Source organism: Salmo salar, chromosome 20 (genome assembly GCF_965601325.2).
Source record: "Salmo salar chromosome 20, fSalSal1, whole genome shotgun sequence".
Taxonomy (NCBI): Eukaryota; Metazoa; Chordata; class Actinopteri; order Salmoniformes; family Salmonidae; genus Salmo; species Salmo salar.
The window spans coordinates 80,619,252-80,638,111 of record NC_138310.1 but is presented as its reverse complement, the minus strand read 5'-3'; the positions used below and the strand labels follow the sequence as shown (position 1 = coordinate 80,638,111).

At 44.1% G+C, this 18,860-nt stretch overlaps 1 protein-coding gene across 1 annotated transcript; it reads right to left on the bottom strand.

Moving 5' to 3' along the window:
- Nucleotides 1-10,873: 10,873 nt before the first annotated feature.
- LOC106581418 (frizzled-4) lies at nucleotides 10,874-17,939 on the bottom strand. The gene is made up of 4 exons (XM_014163475.3): nucleotides 17,188-17,939; nucleotides 14,683-15,210; nucleotides 13,654-13,799; nucleotides 10,874-13,517 (listed from the first exon to the last, which is right to left on the bottom strand). Exons 1-4 carry the CDS (start codon nucleotides 17,452-17,454, stop codon nucleotides 12,854-12,856), a joined length of 1,605 nt encoding a protein of 534 aa, XP_014018950.1. The 5' UTR covers nucleotides 17,455-17,939; the 3' UTR covers nucleotides 10,874-12,853.
- Between the last annotated feature and the right edge of the window lie 921 nt (nucleotides 17,940-18,860).

Genomic DNA, 18,860 nt, shown 5'->3' with positions numbered 1-18,860 from the left:
TTGTTGTTCATCGCAATGCAGAACATATCCCAGTCCACGTGATCGAAGCAATCTTGAAGCGAGGAATCCGATTGGTCGGACTAGCGTTGAACAGACCTGAGCGCGGGAGCTTCCTGTTTTAGTTTCTGTCTATAGGCTGGAAGCAACAAAATGGAGTCGTGGTCAGCTTTTCCGAAAGGAGGGTGGGGGAGGGCCTTATATGCGTTGCGGAAGTTAGAATAGCAATGATCTAGGGTTTGCCGCCCTGGTAGCGCAATCGATATGCTGATAGAATTTAGGGAGCCTTGTTTTCAGATTAGCCTTGTTAAAATCCCCAGCTACAATAAATGCAGCCTCAGGATATGTGGTTTCCGGTTTACATAGAGTTAAATTAAGTTCGTTCAGGGCCATCGATGTGTCTGCTTAGGGGGGATATATGCGGCTGTGATTATAATCAAAGAGAATTCTCTAGGTAGATAATGCGGTCGGCATTTGATTGTGAGGAATTCTAAGTCAGGTGAACAGAAGGACTTGAGTTCCTGTATGTTGTTATGATCACACCACATCTCGTTAATCATAAGGCATACACCCCGGCCCTTCTTCCTACCAGAAAGATGCTTGTTTCTGTCGGCGCGATGCATGAAGAAACCAGCTGGCTGTACCGACTCCGATAGTGTGTCTCGAGTGAGCCATGTTTCCGTGAAACTGTCACGTCCTGACCAGTAAAGAGGTTATTTGTTATTGTAGTTTGGTCAGGACGTGGCAGGGGGTGTTTGTTTAATGTGTTTCGGGGTTTGTTGGGCAATGTTCTATGTTAGTCTATTTCTATGTCGGTGTCTAGTTTATCTATTTCTATGCTTAGTTTATTGGTTTGATCTTCAATTGGAGGCAGCTGTTTCTCGTTGCCTCTAATTGAAGGTCCTATTTAGTAGGGGTGTTTTTTCATGGGTTTTTGTGGGTAGTTGTTCCATGTGTAGCTGTATGTCTCACAGGACTGTTTTTTCATCGTTGTTGTTTTGATTAAGTGTTTTTGTTTCGTTTTCTTCTCAATAAACAAGAAGATGAGCATACCCATTCCCACTGCGCCTTGGTCCCATCTTTACGACGATCGTGACAGAAACAAAGAACGTTACAGTCTCTGATGTCTCTCTGGAAGGCTACCCTTGCACGGATTTCGTCTACCTTGCAGTCAAGAGACTGGATATTGGCGAGTAGTATGCTCGGGAGCGGTGCGCGATGTGCCTGTCTACGGAGCCTGACCAGAAGACCGCTCCGTCTGCCCCTTCTACTGCGTCGTTGTTTTGGGTCGCTGGCTGGGATCTGATCCATTGTCTTGGGTGATGAGCAAACAGAGGATCCGCTTCGGGAAAGTCGTATTCCTGGTCGTAATGTTGGTAAGTTGATGTTGCTCTTATTTCCAAAAGTTCCTCCCAACTGTATGTAATAAAACCTAAGATTACCTGGGGTAACAATGTAAGATATAACACATAAAAAAACTGCATAAAAAAATACTGCATAGTTTCCTAGGAACGCGAAGCGAGGCGGCCATCTCTGTCGGCGCCGGCTGTCATGTACTCAGAACATTAAAAAACCCATTCCATAAAAACCACAAGTAAACATTAGTAGACTAATGTTCAAAGAACATTCTAAGAATATTATTTAAAAGTGTACATTCCGTTCTCAGCATCAACAAAACTCTGTCTTGTTAAGTGTGTTCAGGTGTATAGGCCATGCCCACTAATTGGTCACACCTGATCTTAATGAGTGCTTGTTTCCTTTAAATAGGTTCTGTTTGAATACACTAAAATGAACATGAGTTAAAAAAAAACATGGCAACTTTTAGGGAACCATAGAAATACGTTATCACAACCTGCCTGGAAACAAAAACAATTGCATTCCCTGAACAGGCATAATGTTCACTTCTGTTCTCAGAATGTTAAAAAAAAGTTCAGTTTTAACAGTCAAGAAACTTCCAAGACACTAAATCTGCTAGCTGGGATGTACTGTATGCAGTGTTGCCAACTTAGTGACTTTGTCGCTATATTTAGCAAGTATTCAGACCCCTCTAGCGACACATTTTCAAAAAAGCGACTAGCGACAAATCTAGCAACTTTTTCTGGTGTTATTGGAGATTTCGGAGACTGACGTGAAAGCACGTGTCGTTCTTATTCTTCTCAACGAGCAGCGTGTGCTGCCATGGGCCCCACCCCAGTCCCAAAGCACTCACAGACGGCCCAGTCCTCACGCAGCAGTCCCTCCCAGCTGCAGTCAGAGCAGGAGATGTTCACCCCTCCGCGTCTAGACTGCAAATGAATTGCTCATGGGGGAAGCCGCCGCTGGCTGATCCCGCCATGGCTTACATTCAGGGCGGGATGTAAATGTAAAAAACTAAACTAAAAACAAAAAAATTAAATAAAAAATTAAATAAAAAACTAAGTAACTCTGCCAGAGTGTCTCTTTTGGGTCACTTTTGCCGGTCCCAAGCCCGGATAAAGGAGGAGGGTTGGAATTGTGACATAAAAAAAATACAAGAATTGACAGAAGAAAGTTAATTTGTAGTTCTAAACATATTTAGTGTGTTATTTACTCACTTTTTGTCACAATTACATGCACGTGGCCAATTATGCAAATTCGGTCATGACGTCATTTAGTGACTTCTAGCGACTTTTAGGAAAGCCATAGCTACTTTCCTTACTGAGGAGTTGGCAACACTGACTGTATGTTGTTGCTGCATCAGAAATACTTCATCATCATCATCATGCGGTTTGTTGTTGAGCATGCGTGTCAGTAAACTATAGGCCTTTAAGCCAATCATGTCGATTGTTTTTTTTTTAACACATTTTTTTTATTTAACCTTTATTTAACTAGGCAAGTCAGTTAAGAACAAATTATATTATTTACAGTGACGACCTACAGTGAGGGGAAAAAAGTATTTGATCCCCTGCTGATTTTGTACGTTTGCCCACTGAAAAAGAAATGATCAGTCTATAATTTTAATGGTAGGTTTATTTGAACAGTGAAAAACAGAATAACAACAACAAAAAATCCAGAAAAATGCATGTCAAGAACGTTATAAAATTATTTGCATTTTAATGAGGGAAATAAGTACACACGTGACAAGAGAGAGACAACACAACACTACATAAAGAGAGACCTAAGACAACAACATTGCATGGCAGCAACACAAACCATGGTACAAAAAATACTGGGCACAGACAACAGCACTAAGGGCAAGAAGGTAGAGACAACAATACATCACACAAAGCAGCCACAACTGTCAATAAGTGTCCACGATTGAGTCTTTGACTGAAGAGACTGAGATAAAACTGTCCAGTTTGAGTGTTTGTTGCAGCTCGTTCCAGTCGCTAGCTGCAGCTTCTTAGAAATGGTTCAGTACTACTTCTTACCTGATCATAATCCAACCAAAATCTGTTGCATGGACATGAAAAAGTTTAGCTTTGATAATGTTTTGGCCAATGTCAATCTCGCGAACGGGAGCCAAACAACCGAAGTATGTTTTACACTCGTGGATTTCTATTCCTTTGCTACTACTGGTATGTAACTGACATTTGGCCCTAGTTGCAGGTGGAAATGTTACATGCTTGATTCAGTGAATGTGACTGTCGCCAAATTGTGTTCCTTTCAGTCCCATTGTGTTCAGGGTTGCCGGGTCAAAGTAACATTTCTCGCCTAATGACTTTCAAAACCCGCGCACAAGGCCAGAAAACTAGCCCAAAATGTTTGTTTTTTCGCAGCAAGACAGAAGTTGCCACATTTATTCAATAAACCCTTTTTCCTTAACGTTATCGACTGAATTAAGAAGGAGACTCGATTTAGCGTCTAACACCTAAGATCAAAATTGGGTTTTCCATCTAAATAATAATTATTGCGAGCTAACGATAATGTGACTAATAAAGGAATTTGAATATGTCGCAAGAGTAAATATAAATAACCCTTATTAAACTTTTAAAAAGTTTTGTCTATTTTCTGGTAACTGTGCCATTACTAAGTACCAGATGTTAAGACTACAAACCGTTATAAATGGCCTGTTTGGGAGATTGATGTGTTATTTCATTAGGCATTGGATAGGCCTACTGACTAAAATCTGGGTTTATGATTGTAATTCAATTTTGCCATAGTTTGCTTAGCTAGATGCAGGTAACCTATAGCCCCTGATAGGCCTACATCTAATTTCAGGTAGCCTATAGTAGTGAAAAAGTTTAGGCAAGATGTAAGATGAACGATCAACATGAACAGCGAGGCGATTTCGAGGTAGTGCTTCGGTTGCCCAGTAGCCAGCTGGAATAGGCTACTGAATCAAATATTAAAATATGGATATGAACTGAATAGGCCTATGCTTGTCAACAACAGCCAGTGTTTTTATTTTATTTTAACCTGTATCCTAATCTGACTGATTTACCTTCAATCTAATACATTCTAACAATAGCTGATCGGCAATTGCGATAGAATTGGTGACCATGATCACAATTGATAAGTTCCAATTTCATTAGCTAAACATGGCCATTAACAATTGCATAATAACACAGCTCCAGGTAGGCTACACAAGTGGCACAAATTGATTTGCAATGACTCAGTGATATCGTCATTTTAACATATTTACTGTATAAATGGTAGGCTACAGGAGCCTACATTGGGCTACAGAGTGGCGCAGCAGTCAAAGGCACTGCATCTCAGTGCTAGAGGCGTCACTACAGACCCTGGTTCGATTCCAGGCTATATCACAACCGGGCGTAATTGGGAGTCCCATAGGGCGGAGCACAATTGGCCCAGCGTCTTCCGGGTTAGGGCTTGGCCAGGGTAGGCTGTCATTGTAAATATTTTTTTCTTAACTGACTTGCCTAGTTAAATAAAGGTTAAATAACATTTATTTGAATTTAATATAAAATTAAAATAAATAGGCTACTTGATAGCCAACATATGCAAATGTGTCATTCTCCACATTTAATGTCACTTTCATTGAGGACTTTTAACCATAACAGAAGCATGCAAGTGAGTTCCATAAGTCCCATTTCAAATTTCCACTCCTGCAGCATGCAGTCGTGAGCATGCGTAAAACCATTCGAATGATATGGTTTTACATTAGCAACGTCGACATTAGAATGCAGTTTAAACCACCTCCGAGAGAGTTTATCTAATGCCTAAAGTCGTTTTCCTGTGCTTTGTCACCGTTATTTTCCGATGCGCATCAGTTCTAGCGCGTTAATATGTTTTATGAAAAAAGGGTTGGAAATAGGTGTCTCCATAATGACAATTTAAATAGCCTACATACAACTGGTAAAAAGTTGTCACGACCTGCGCGTGGCTGCTCTGTCTCCTCTCACTCACGAGATTCCGCTGCAGCGCTCAGTCTCAATACACACCTCTCCAGCCCTCCTCACCAGTCACTCACTCACTCACTCACTCACTCACTCAGAAATAGGCTGCCTCACTGCCTGATAGTCAGCAGCAACTGACAGCCGTTGAGTTACATTTTAAGAAGCCCAAAAACCTGCGACCAATACATTTTCACCCGCGATATCGTTTTGAAACTGCCCCAATTTTGGGAGAACGGCAAACATGGCAACCCTGATTATGTTTGGAGTTGGTCTCACGGAGGACCGATTTGACGGACTTTTAGGTTGTAGTTACAGCTCTGAAGCTCTAGAGGCTATCATTGGACAGTGCATTAGCAGTGGATAGACAGTAGGTTATGGTCAATTTTTCACATTTCTTTTTCACCTTTATTTAACCAGGTAGGCCAGTTGAGAACAAGTTCTCATTTACAACTGCGACTTGGCCAAGATAAAGCAAAGAAGTGCGACACAAACAACACTGAGTTATACATGGAATTAACAAACATACAGTCAATAACACAATATAAAAGTATATACAGTGTGTGTAAATGAAGTAAGATTAGGGAGGTAAGGCAATAGATAGGCCATAGTGTCGAAATAATTACAATTTAGCATTAACACTGGAGTGATAGATGTGCAGAAGATGAATGTGCAAGTAGAGACACTGGGGTGCAAAGGAGAAAAAAAAAGAACAATATGGGGATAAGGTAGTTTGGTGGGCTATTTACAGATGGGCTGTGTAAAGGTGTAATGATATGTAAGCTGCTCTGACAGCTGATGCTTAAAGTTAGTGAGGGAGATATGAGTCTCCAGCTTCAGTGATTTTTGCAATTCGTTCCAGTCATTGGCAGCAGAGAACTGGAAGGAAAGGCAGCCATATGAGGAGTTAGCTTTGTGGGTGACCAGTGAAATATACCTGCTGGAGCGCGTGCTACGGGTGGGTGCTGCTATGGTGACCAGTGAGCTGAGATAAGGCGGGGCTTTACCTAGCAAAGACTTATAGATGACCTGGAGCCAGTGGGTTTGGCGACGAATATGAAGCGAGGGCCAGCCGACGAGAGCATACAGGTCGCAGTGGCGGGTAGTATATGGGGCTTTGGTGACAAAACAGATTGCACTGTGATAGACTGCATTCAATTTGCTGAGTAGAGTGTTGGAGGCTATTTTGTAAATGACATTGGCGAAGTCAAGGGTCGGGAGGATAGTCAGTTTTACGAGGTTCTGTTTGGCAGCATGAGTGAAGGATGCTTTGTTGCGAAATACGGAGCTTATTCTAGATTTAACTTTTGATTGTAGATGCTTAATGTGAGTCTGGAATGAGAATTTACACTAACCAGACACCTAGCTTTTTGTAGTTGTCCACATATTCTAAGTCAGAACCGTCCAGACTAGTGATGCTAGACGGGCGGGCAGGTGCGGGCAGCGATTGGTTGAAGAGCATGCACTTAGTTTTATTTGCATTTAAGAGCAGTTGGAGGCTATGGAAGGAGAGTTGTATGGCATTGAAGCTCGTCTGGAGGTTTGTTAACACAGTGTCAATACAAGGGCCAGAAGTATACAGAATGGTGTCGTCTGCATAGAGGTGGATCAGAGAATCACCAGCAGCAAGAGCGACATCATTGATGTATACAGAGAAAAGAGTTGGCCGAGAACTGAACTCTGTGGCACCCCCATAGACACTGCCAGAGGTCCGGACAACAGGCCCTCCGATTTGACACACTGAACTCTGTCTGAGAAGTAGTTGGTGAAGCAGGTGAGGCGGTCATTTGAGAAACCAATGCTGTTGAGTCTGCCGATAAGAATGCGGTGATTGACAGAGTCGAAAGCCTTGGCCAGGTCGATGAATACGGCTGCACAGAACTGTCTTTTATTGATGGCGGTTACGATACCGTTTAGGACCTTGAGCGTGGCTGAGGTGCACCCATGACCAGCTCGGAAACCAGATTGTATAGCGGAGAAGGTAAGGTGGGATTCGAAATGGTCGGTGATCTGTTTGTTAACTTGGCTTTCGAAGACCTTGGAAAGGCAGGGTAGGATAGATATAGGTGTGTAACAGTTTGGGTCTAGAGTGTCTCCAACTTTGAAGAGGGGGATGACCGCGGCAAATTTCCAATCTTTGGGGATCTCAGACGATACGAAAGAGAGGTTGAAAAGGTTAGTAATAGGGGTTGCAACAATTGTGGCTAATAATTTTAGAGAGGGTCCAGATTGTCTAGCCCAGCTGATTTGCAGGGGTCCATATTTTGCAGCTCTTTCAGAACATCAGCTATCTGGATTTGGGTGAAGGAGAAATGGGGGATGCTTGGGCAAGTTGTTGTGGGGGGTGAAGAGATTTTGAAAGGGGTAGGGGTAGCCAGGTGGAAAGCATGGCCAGCCGTAGAAAAATGCTTATTGAAATTCTCGATTATCGTATTTCTCGATTTATCGGTGGTGACAGTGTTTCCTAGCCTCAGTGCAGTGGGCAGCTGGGAGGAGGTGCTCTTATTCTCCATGGACTTTACAGTGTCCCAGAACCTTTTGGAGTTTGTGCTACAGGATGCAAATTTCTGTTTGAAAAATATAGCCTTTGCTTTCCTAACTGCCGGTGTATATTGGTTCCTAACTTCCCTGAAAAGCTGCATATCGCGGGGGCTATTCAATGCTAATGCAGTATGCCACAGGATGTTTTTGTGCAGGTCAAGGGCAGTCAGGTCAAGAGTGAACCAAGGGCTTTAACTGTTCTTAGTTCTACATTTTTTGAATAGGGCATTGTTATTTAAAACCTGTTGGGGCTCGGGGGCAGTATTGAGACATTTTGAAAAAAATATGTGCCCATTTTTAACTGCCTCCTACACCAACTCAGAAGCTAGGATATGCATATTATTAACACATTCGGATAGAAAACACTCTGAATTTTCTAAAACAGTTTCAATGGTGTCTGTAAGTATATCAAAACTCATATTGCAGGCAAAAACCTGTGAAAAATAGATAAAAAAAATATGTGAATTTTGTGACTGTACTATTTAGTGTCATTGTTTTATAGATACCATAGTGAGAAAGGATTCATTTCGCAACACCTACGGCTTCCACTAGATGTCAACGATCTTTATAAAGTTGTTTGAAGCGTCTATGATAAACAGAGAGCAAATTAGAATCCGAGGAAGTTGACATGTCATCGCTTCATTTTTTTGCGCCTGCGCATAAATCTGAGAAACGTGAGTTTTGTCTTCATTGTTTATCTAGACATAGGATAGGTTGTGTGAAAATATTACTGATGTTTAACGTTAAAAATGGACCAAAAGATTAATGCTAAACAACATTTGACATGTTTGAACGAACATAAATAGATTATTTACTAGGTTTTTTTTAGCTTTTCGGCGTGAATTACACTCCCCCCACCACGTTTGGTGGGAGCATAATAAACGCTAAGTACTTGGTGTTATTTGGACATAAATTATGAACTTTGTCAAAAGAAACCACATTTGTTCCGGACCTGGGATGCCTTCCGGACCTGGGATGCCTGCCTTCTGATGGAGATAATCAAAGGTAAGGGGATATTTACAATGTTATTATCGATTTTAGATGATGCTAACTGTATAGCATAGCCTGTTGTTCTTAGCATAGCACCCCGTTTATTGCAAAATGTGATTTCCCAGTAAAGTTATTTTGAGATCTGGCCATTCGGTAGCAATTACGAGATGATAATATATTATTCTTTGAATGACAATATTATAATTTACCAATGTTTTCGAATAGTAATTTTGTTATGTTCACCGGAAGCATTTCAGAGAAGAAAAAAATCTGAATTTCACGCTACTGTAAAATGCTGTTTTTGGATATAAATATGAACTTGATGGAACAAAAAATGCATGTATTGTATAACATAATGTCCTAGGAGTGTCATCTGATGGAGATTGACAAAAGTTTGTGCATAATTCTAGCTGGTTTCTGCTTTTGGTGACGCCTGACCTTGAATTGAAAATGGATGTTTGTACTTTTGTGGCTATGTACTGTCCTAACATAATCTAACTTTATGCTTTTGCCGTAAAGCCTCTTTGAAAATCGAACAATGTGGTTAGATTAAGGAGATGTTTATCATTTAAATTGTGTAAAATAGTTGATTGTTTGAGAAATTGAAATTATTAGATTTTTGATGTTTTGAATTTCCAGCCTTGTTAGCAATCCCGGCTCGGGGTTCATTGCTAACCTGTAGCCCCAACAGGTTAAGATGGTGAGGAAAACACTTTTAAAGAATAACCAGGCATCCTCTACTGACAGAATGAGGTCAATATCCTTCCAGGATACCCGGGTCAGGTCGATTAGAAAGGCCTGCTCGCAGAAGTGTTTTAGGGAGCGTTTCACAGTGATGAGGGGTGGTTGTTTGACCACAGACCCATTATGGACGCAGGCAATGAGGCAGTGATCGCTGAGATCCTGGTTGAAGACAGCAGAGGTGTATTTAGAGGGCAGGTTGGTCAGGATGATATCTATGAGGGTGCCCGTGCTTACAGATTTAGGGTTGTAACTGGTAGGTTCATTGATAATTTTTGTGAGATTGAGGGCATCTAGATTAGATTGTAGGACGGCCGGGGTGTTAAGCATATCACAGTTTAGGTCGCCTAACAGTACAAATTCTGAAGATAAATGGGGGGCGATTAATTCACATATGGTGTCCAGGGCACAGCTGGGAGCTGAGGGGGGTCTATAACAAGCGGCAACAGTGAGAGACTTACTTCTGGAAAGGTGGATTTTTAAAAGTAGAAGCTCGAACTGTTTGGGAACAGACCTGGTTAGCATGACAGAACTCTGCAGGCTGTCTCTGCAGTATATTGCAACTCCACCCCCTTCAGCAGTTCTATCTTGGCAGAAAATGTTGTAGTTGCAGATGGACATTTCAGAATTTTTGGTGGCCTTCCTAAGCCAGGATTCAGACACGGCTAGGACATCAGGGTTGGAGGAGTGTGCTAAAGCAGTGAGTAAAACAAACTTAGGGAGGAGGCTTCTGATGTTAGCATGCATGAAACCAAGGCTTTTACGGTTACAGAAGTCAACAAATGAGAGCGCCTGGGGAATAAGTGTGGCTATGGGGGCTACAGGGCCTGGGTTAATCTCTACATCTCCAGAGGAACAGAGGAGGAGTAGGTTAAGGGTATGGCTAAAGGCTATAAGAACTGGTCGTCTAGTGCGTTGGGGACAGAATAAAAGGAGCAGATTTCTGGGCGTGGTAGAATCGATTCAAGGCATAATGTTCAGACAAGGTTATGGTAGAATGTGAGTACAGTAGAGGTAAACCTAGGCGTTGGGTGACGATGAGAGGTTTTGTCTCTGGAGGGATCAGTTAACCTAGGTGAGGTCTCCGCATGTGTGTGGGGTGGGACGAAAGAGCTATTTAAGGCATTATCCAGCAAATCTGAATTGTGAGTTTATTTTAAATCCAGTTTAGAGTTTGACTTGATGTAGTGCTGATTTAAATCCAGGTATAATGGTATATATATTACAATGGTTATAATGGGATTATAAATGGGCCAACATTCACACACAATAATTACAAGTAGAACACCTTTTAAAACCAAAACGTTTTTATTTTTCTTCTGATACAAAAGTATTTTATTTTTATAAACTTTTTTTTGTGTTTTTTTTATGTATTTTTACAAAGATAAATTAGCATTTCTTATAAATTTTATAAACATCAAAACACCTGTTTCTCTTTACAAAAAAGTACTTCATGGAGTTGTGGGGTTGGCAGTACCCAAAGGTCTTAGGTACTAACAGGTTATTAAAATCACACTTCAAAAGGACACTTCCCAAACCACACCTATTCCTCATAGTGTGTAGTGTAGTCACTATATGGGGAATGATAGGGTTGCATTTGAGACCATTTAACCAGAGGACTTGTCCGTCAGACTGGCAACACAGTAGAGATGTCGAGAGACAGGCTGCAGTAACAGAGTCGAGAGACAGGCTGCAGAGTCCCTCTGTCTCTGCTGTGTGTTGTATTTTACTGTTTCTCTGCTGTGTGTGTGTGTGTGTGTGTGTGTGTGTGTGTGTGTGTGTGTGTGTGTGTGTGTGTGTGTGTGTGTGTGTGTGTGTGTATTTGACTGTCTCTCTGCTGTGTGTGTGTTGTATTTGACTGTTTCTCTGCTGTGTGTGTGTGTATTGTATTTGACTGTCTATCTGCTGTGTGTGTGTTGTATTTGACTGTTTCTCTGCTGTGTGTGTGTGTGTTGTATTTGACTGTCTCTCTGCTGTGTGTGTGTTGTATTTGACTGTTTCTCTGCTGTGTGTGTGTGTGTGTTGTATTTGACTGTTTCTCTGCTGTGTGTGTGTGTGTGTTGTATTTGACTGTCTCTCTGCTGTGTGTGTGTTGTATTTGACTGTCTCTCTGCTGTGTGTGTGTTGTATTTGACTGTTTCTCTGCTGTGTGTGTGTGTGTTGTATTTGACTGTTTCTCTGCTGTGTGTGTGTGTATTGTATTTGACTGTCTCTCTGCTGTGTGTGTGTTGTATTTGACTGTTTCTCTGCTGTGTGTGTGTGTGTTGTATTTGACTGTCTCTCTGCTGTGTGTGTATTGTATTTGACTGTCTCTCTGCTGTGTATGTTGTGATGGTTGCAGCTTAATGCAATAATAACTCAGCTGGTGCAGCAGATTTGATGGGAGTGGATTGCATAAGTGGCAACTCTACAGACTGTATGAGTGTGACTCTCTCTCTCTCTCTCTGTGTTTCACTGTTGGTGTATTATAGCATTTGCATAATGTATTTTGGGGGTTGATTGTCTAAAATCATTCATAATAACCCTTAATTCACTTCCATAACCGGTAAAAAGAAATACAGAAAGAACCTTACACCAGTTCATTAATGACCGCCATTCCTAAGGGTTCCATGAGTGACTGAAGAAGGTCAAGGGTTAAAGTTCAGAGTTCATAGTTGAGTGTCTGTTTCCTCATTAAGACTGCGTGTACGTTGGTGGAGGTCAGCTGTGCTGCTTGCTGAGCACTGAGGTAAAGGACATAGGCCTACGTTTCCCAGGTGCCTTAGCTGCAGCACCATTGAGTCAATTCACTACAAATCCCAGGTGCCTTTGCAGTGGCATAGCTTCATAGCCTCCAGAGTGTGGCTGGCTGGGCAGCCCAGCCTCCCGTTCCACATAAGGCAAGTTAACCAAGCTACATCCACATCAGCTAGTCATAGTGCATTTCAGTGTGGCTGTAGTTTAGATCTGTACATCATCTGGACCATGACTCTCCAGTGTAAATTCAACCTTTAAAACAACTCTCTAAAGTCAGAAGTTTCTATAGATCAGCCCAGAGCCTGCTGTAGGCTACAGGCTGAGTCTCTTCTCTGGCAGTGGGTTAGTCTGCTAGTAGGGAGAGAACCACAGACAACGTGGGCAAAGGAGACCACTGTCTGATTAGTGGGGCTATTTATCTGTCTGTCCTTCTCTCTTTCGCTCTCTACATCAGGTAGTAGCACTAGCAGTGGGTTTGGGGCCAGGTTTGCTTTAAAAAGCCACCTGGTTCCCATCTTCCCCTCTCTCTCTACTCACACCACCGTCTCATTGCCCTTGCCAGGTTTTATCCAGCTGTCCCCCGGTGCCCGCTTGCCCCTCCCTGCCCGGCCGTCCCTCCACAGGTGGGCAGAGCAGCGTTGCCAGGTGTGAAGGGTCTTGGCCGACCAGATCCACATGCCCGACGTGATGCCCACCAGCAGAGACATAAAGATCCTCAGCATCTCTGCTGCCACGTATGAGTCCCTGGCACTGGCCCTGAAGTCCCCCCAGTGGGACAGCTGGTAGAGGTAGCAGCCTATCACGGTGGACGCAGGTACCATGTACAGCACAGAGAACACCCCGATCTTCACCATCAGACGCTCCAGCTTGTCCGTTTTGGCCCCGTCCTTCTGTAGGTTGGAGCGGATCTTGAACAGGGCCACCAGACCGGCGCAGATGAACAGTGTGCCAATGAGGAGGTATGCAGCGAGCGGGGCGACCACGAAGCCCGTCAGGGCCTCCTGCTGTAGGTTACCCACGTAGCACAGCCCCGTGAGGTCATCAGCGTCTACTAGTCGCATGATGAGGATGACGATGGTCTTGACAGCGGGGATGGCCCAGGCTGCTATGTGGAAGTAGGAGCTGTGCATCTCGATGGCCTCGTGACCCCACTTTAACCCTGCAGCCAGGAACCAGGTCAGAGTCAGAATCACCCACCTGGGAGGAGGCAGAGAGACGGGTTAGAGAGCTGGGAGTCCACTGTTCTAACAGTTTCATTAAAGTCTATTCCTTACAGTGTAATACTTTTGTCCAGAGTTTGTGTGTGTGTGTGTGTGTGTGTGTGTGTGCTCACCACAACGAGGAGGCCATGCCAAAGAAGTAGAGCAGGAGGAAGACGATGGCACAGCTGGTACTCTTTAACCCCTCCTGTACCAGAACAGGTACCGCTGCCTCCTCCAGGTCACAGGACACACGCTCCCGACCCAGAGTCAGGCGCACCTACAGGGAAAGACAGAGACACAGGGGTTAGACATGGACCAGGTCATCCAGGAGACCAGGGGTCATCAGGTCATCCAGGAGACCATGGCTAGGTCTACGTACTCTAGCATGTCTTCCTGTCCTTGTCTACTTTCCTCATTACCACTGGTACCTGAAAGGACTGGACAGGTTTACAACAAACTGCTTCCACAGGTCATATTAGTGATCATGGAGAAGAGGAGACTAATTTAAACTATTGAGAAACATCCCAGTGCTTTAAGCATTAGTTTAATCATTTAACTCAGGGGAAGGCAAACCATTTTTTTGTTCCAACTATGCACCCTGTAGGTACAGTATGCCTCCAGTCTTGTATATATTATGGATTGATTGTTGTGTATGTATGTATGTATGTATGTATATATATATATATACACACACAACAATAAATCCCTAAAATAAATATATATATATATATTAGGGGTATGTGAGACAAGGGAGATGTACCTGCCCAAAGTTGTTTATTAGGAAATGGAACTGTACTAATTAGCTCATTTTATGAAACAAACAATTTTGTCTGTCATTCTTTGTTGCCACTACCATTGCGCCTAACCTTTCTGCAGCCCCCCACCCTTCCCCCTCCAAAAGGACCACAATGGAAATAAGCTTTCTAGCCTTATTGTGTTATCCTTGATGATTTTCTTAAATTGTATGTGGAGGCGTCACTGGCTGGAACACCCTTATGTATATGTTTTAAACGTTTCAAAGTCAAATCAATCAATCAGTTCAGTGGTTGCCTAAATTAGAACACACCTGGTCTTCCAGGTCAGTGAAATCAAACCATGAAGTGACTGCAACAGTCCAGTACCAGGGCTACCTACCCCTGCTCTAAGTCCTATGTCCTCACCAGGTAGGCCACGCTGTAGAGGTTGGAGCACATGGAGAGGAAGATGATGGGTCTCTCGGGGTAGGAGAAACGTGTTGAGTCCAGGAGGAAGGTGAGGACGGTCAGGGTGGTAGAGAGGAAACACAACACTGCCCACACTGCCATCCACACGTCTGTAAACACCTTGGCCCCGCGCCGGTACAGCCCCGCGTCATACCCACACTGCAGTGCACAGCTGTGGCTCCGCCTCACCCAGGCATACTGGTCTGGCCCGGCCCCCAGGGCCTGGCACTCCTCCTCCTGCGGGGGCAGAGGTCGGACGGGGTGGAACGAGGCCTCCTCGTCCCCCGGACCCTCCATACACATGTGGTTGTGGTCGTTCTGAGGGGGAAACAGGCTGCAGTTCAGCAGCTCTGGCCAGACGAAGCCAAACTCTACTAGGACTGGCAGACACTTCCTCTTGACAGACAGACACATGCTGCCACACGGCCCGATGGGGATGGGAACCTTGTCTGTACACATGGGCACGTACACCGCACACAGGAAGAACTGGAGAGAGAGACAGAGAGGGGTGTTATCTTGGCATATTCATTCATTTCTAAAATAGTTTCTACGATGATTCTGTGTGCATTGCTCTGTCTGCTTTCCCTGTGTTGCATCATGGTCCTTAGTCTGCTTCCTATTCTAATTTCAGACAACAACTGGAAATCAAAGGAATTGTGTTTCAAGCTTAGTCAGGAAAACCAGCCAAGTAGCAGAAAACATTGTGTTGAAACCTTTAGGGAATTTCAAAATGATTATTAAAGCTACTACAACAAATAAACAGGTGATTGAGGTCGTACAGATAATTCCCTGGAGAGATGGATGTCTCAGGGCCACAGGGGCTACCCTGTAGCATGGGAAGCGCAGGGCAGCATTGTGGGTGAGAGACGATATATATCAGTGACGCTTGTCTCTGTTGGAGCTGTGCTACTGTTCTCTGATCACTAGCTGGACCGGAGAAGGCTTGTTTTCCTCCCTCTGCAGCAGGTAACCGGACTGCTACCACTGTTCACAGCCAAGTGTGTGTGTGTGTGTGTGGATACCTGAGGGATTCTTCCTATTAGAAAAGCAATGTGCAAGATCTAGTTTCCATTTCCTCGGGTGAATGTCTGAGAGTGTGTAAGAAAAAGCCTAATCTGAGGGATGTTTCTGTGCTCAGATAGGAAATGGCAACATTTCACCTCCGTCACTCCAGAGAGCTCACATAACACGCTCACACACTGAACCACAAGAGACAGACAATCACAACACAAACTCATAATAACCTATAGCATCCAGACAACTACAATGCCACAGTAATACCACAAAAGCTCGTAAATCAATTAGAATTGGACTAATGGACTGAATGTTTGTTAATATATGTCAATGGTCAGGATAAGGGATGTCCTTAGAGACAGAGTAGCCAGTGGGTTGCTGTGTCTACAGACTATGGAGTGGTAAACCACAGTAAATATCCACAGAACTGGGTGTCTTCATCCTCACATTTCCATCTAACCACACAAATAACTACACTTAAAGGGTTCTGCGGCTGTCCCCATAGAACCCTTTTTGGTTCCAGGTAGAACTCTTTTGGGTTCTACCTGGACCAAAAGGGTTCTACCTGGAACCTAAAGGGGTTCTCCTATGGGGACAGCCGAAGAACCATATTTGGTTATAGATTGCACCTTTTTTTGTAAGCGTGTACTCATTGGTCATTTCAGTCAAGACAATAAAAACCTTATGAAAAATACAAAATGGGAAAGGATTTAATTTCCAGCTTCATGGTGGTTCAGGCAGACAAGCGGCCTTACAGAGAGTAGTACTGAGAGCAGTATTGTTGTTGCCATGTGGAGCTGGCCTGGCCCTCTCCTCAGATATGTATTATCTCATTGCCCCGTGCTGCTGAACCAAGACTGGCTGCCTCCCTGCAACTCTGTCATGTGCTCTCTTTTTCTCTTTCCACTATACACTGCCTGCTCAATCACACATCCCAGCCTGAGAACCAACAGTCTGTGTGTGTGCACCTTTAGTCGGCTGGAGTAGCTAGAGTGTGTGTGTGGGTACCGGAAATCCGCCAAAGTCCACACAAGGATAGTAACACAAGGAAAATTCTCCCATGTGAGGACATTTCCCTGGTCCCCACGAGGACAAAAGCTATTTTAGGCTTAGGGCTAGGTTTAGGGTAACAATTAGGGGTAAGGGTTAGGGTTACGTTTAGGGAAAATTTGGATTTTTTATGGAAATCAATGTGGTTCACACAAGGATAGTAAAACATATGCAGGTAGCCTAGTGGTTAGAGCATTGGGCTAGTAACAGAAAGGTTGCTGGATTGAATCCCAGGCTGACAAGGTAAAAATGTAATTCTGCCCCTGAACAAGGCAGTTAACACACTGTTCCCCGTAGTCCGTCATTGTAAATAAGAATTTGTTCTTAATAACTGACTTGCCTAGCTAAAAAAAGGTAAAATATGAAAATAAAAGTGTGTGTGTGTGTGTGTGTGCCTACCTTTAACTGGCTGGAGCAGCCATACTGTATGAGTGGTGTGAAGGTGGTGAGTTGGAGCTCGGCGTCTGACTGCAGGACGTTGCCCACCAGGTTGGGCATCTTGGTAACGTTGTAGCCCAGGTCCTGGCACATGGCGATGCGTATCGGGTCGCACGTCATCTCCTCTGTCTCGTCGCCGAATGCACGCACCAGACCAATGGATCCTGGACCGCACAGCAGCAAGAGGGAGAGCGCTACCGCCGCAAGAGTGTACACAGCCCGACTCATTGTTACGAAGGGGGAAAGGTCCAAACTAATCCCACTAAGAATCCAAACTGATCAACTGATTGGGTTCCGGGCGTTGCCTGGTAGTCCACCGGGTGCTGGGGAAAGATTAGTCCACTTCAGAGTTCACGGTCAGCGGCTGTTTATATCCGCTCCTGTCTCGCCAAGACGAAACTCTCCACTGGAAGCACAGTTGGTAGCCCACTCCGACCCGTCAAGCAAAGTTGGAAACAACGTATCCAACGGCAATAATAAGAGGAACTGTTATATCCAGATTTCCTTCTAATTAAAACTCCTGCCTCGCTTTGCAGTGTCTGTTTCGATAGTTCCTTATGTGGTTTCTCACGGACGAGACATCCCGGAGCCCTGTCCGTTCCAGTTTCCCAGTATAGTAGCTCTGTTAGGTCTGCGCTCTATACGCTGTGGTGACAGGTTGCTGGTCGGTCTCTGCGTGTTCTGCCCGCGCGCCTCCGTCCCACTCCGTAAAGAACAAATTCTCCGTTTGTCTCGCGAGGGACAGCCAACCAGCGGCCAGGAGAGGTCTCAGAAGCCAATCAGAAGGCGGAACAGTACTCAAAGGGCGGTGTTTTATGATGAGGAACGTTGCCTGTGGCCCTCTTCTCATGTTCAGAATCAGAGCGGACTCAACAGTTCTTCTGACGAAATCCAGAACAGAACTAGTATTTCTTTTGGCTTTGGGTCTTATTTTTATTTTCCGTATTTTTAGATATAAAAGGCAGTCTCGCTCCTGAAACGGGACAGTTGTATTGGTATTTTTAAATCACTAATGGTCTTAAAAACAGGCTGCATCTCCACCACAGGCCCATATCTTCAGCTCTTCAACTAAAGTGTTTATGACATTCTAATGGATGTAGTCTACAGCAGTGGTTCCCAACATTTTTCCCTTACTGTACCACCAACGGAATTATGCTCTTCCTGGAGTACCCCTGATTTACCCCCTTATGTGCATTTTACCAGTAGGCCTATAGCCTCATGAGTCTTCTCAAGTACCCCCTGTGGATAGGCCAAGTACCCCTGGTTGGGAACCACTGGTCTGCAGTAACCACTGGTCTGCAGTAACCACTGGTCTGCAGTAACCACTGGTCTGCAGTAACCACTGGTCTGCAGTAACCACTGGTCTGCAGTAATGCTGTTGCATTGGACACCTCTAGCCTATTGGACATCCACAGACTAAATGCTGTTATTTGGACTGGAATGCCTAGTCACTATCACTGTGTGTGTTTATGTTGGTGTGATGACCCCTGGGTGGGGACGCCCCTGATGCTGGTAGAGATATGACCGGCATATAAGCATTCCATGCCCGACCAACCTAAACACAGGGTTGGTGGGGGTAGGTTATTCAACAGCTGCCTGTCTCCTACTTGTAGTTTATTCATATTTACAAGAGA

Bases quoted from the DNA above. Each gene is read 5' to 3' on its own strand.
- LOC106581418 (XM_014163475.3), bottom strand. From the start codon at position 17,454: ATGAGTCGGGCTGTGTACACTCTTGCGGCGGTAGCGCTCTCCCTCTTG. The intron at 15,211-17,187 runs GTAGGCACACAC...CTCTCTCTCCAG, and splicing joins GCTGCTCCAGCCAGTTAAAG to TTCTTCCTGTGTGCGGTGTA. The intron at 13,800-14,682 runs GTGAGGACATAG...CTTTCCCTGTAG, and splicing joins TCTACAGCGTGGCCTACCTG to GTGCGCCTGACTCTGGGTCG.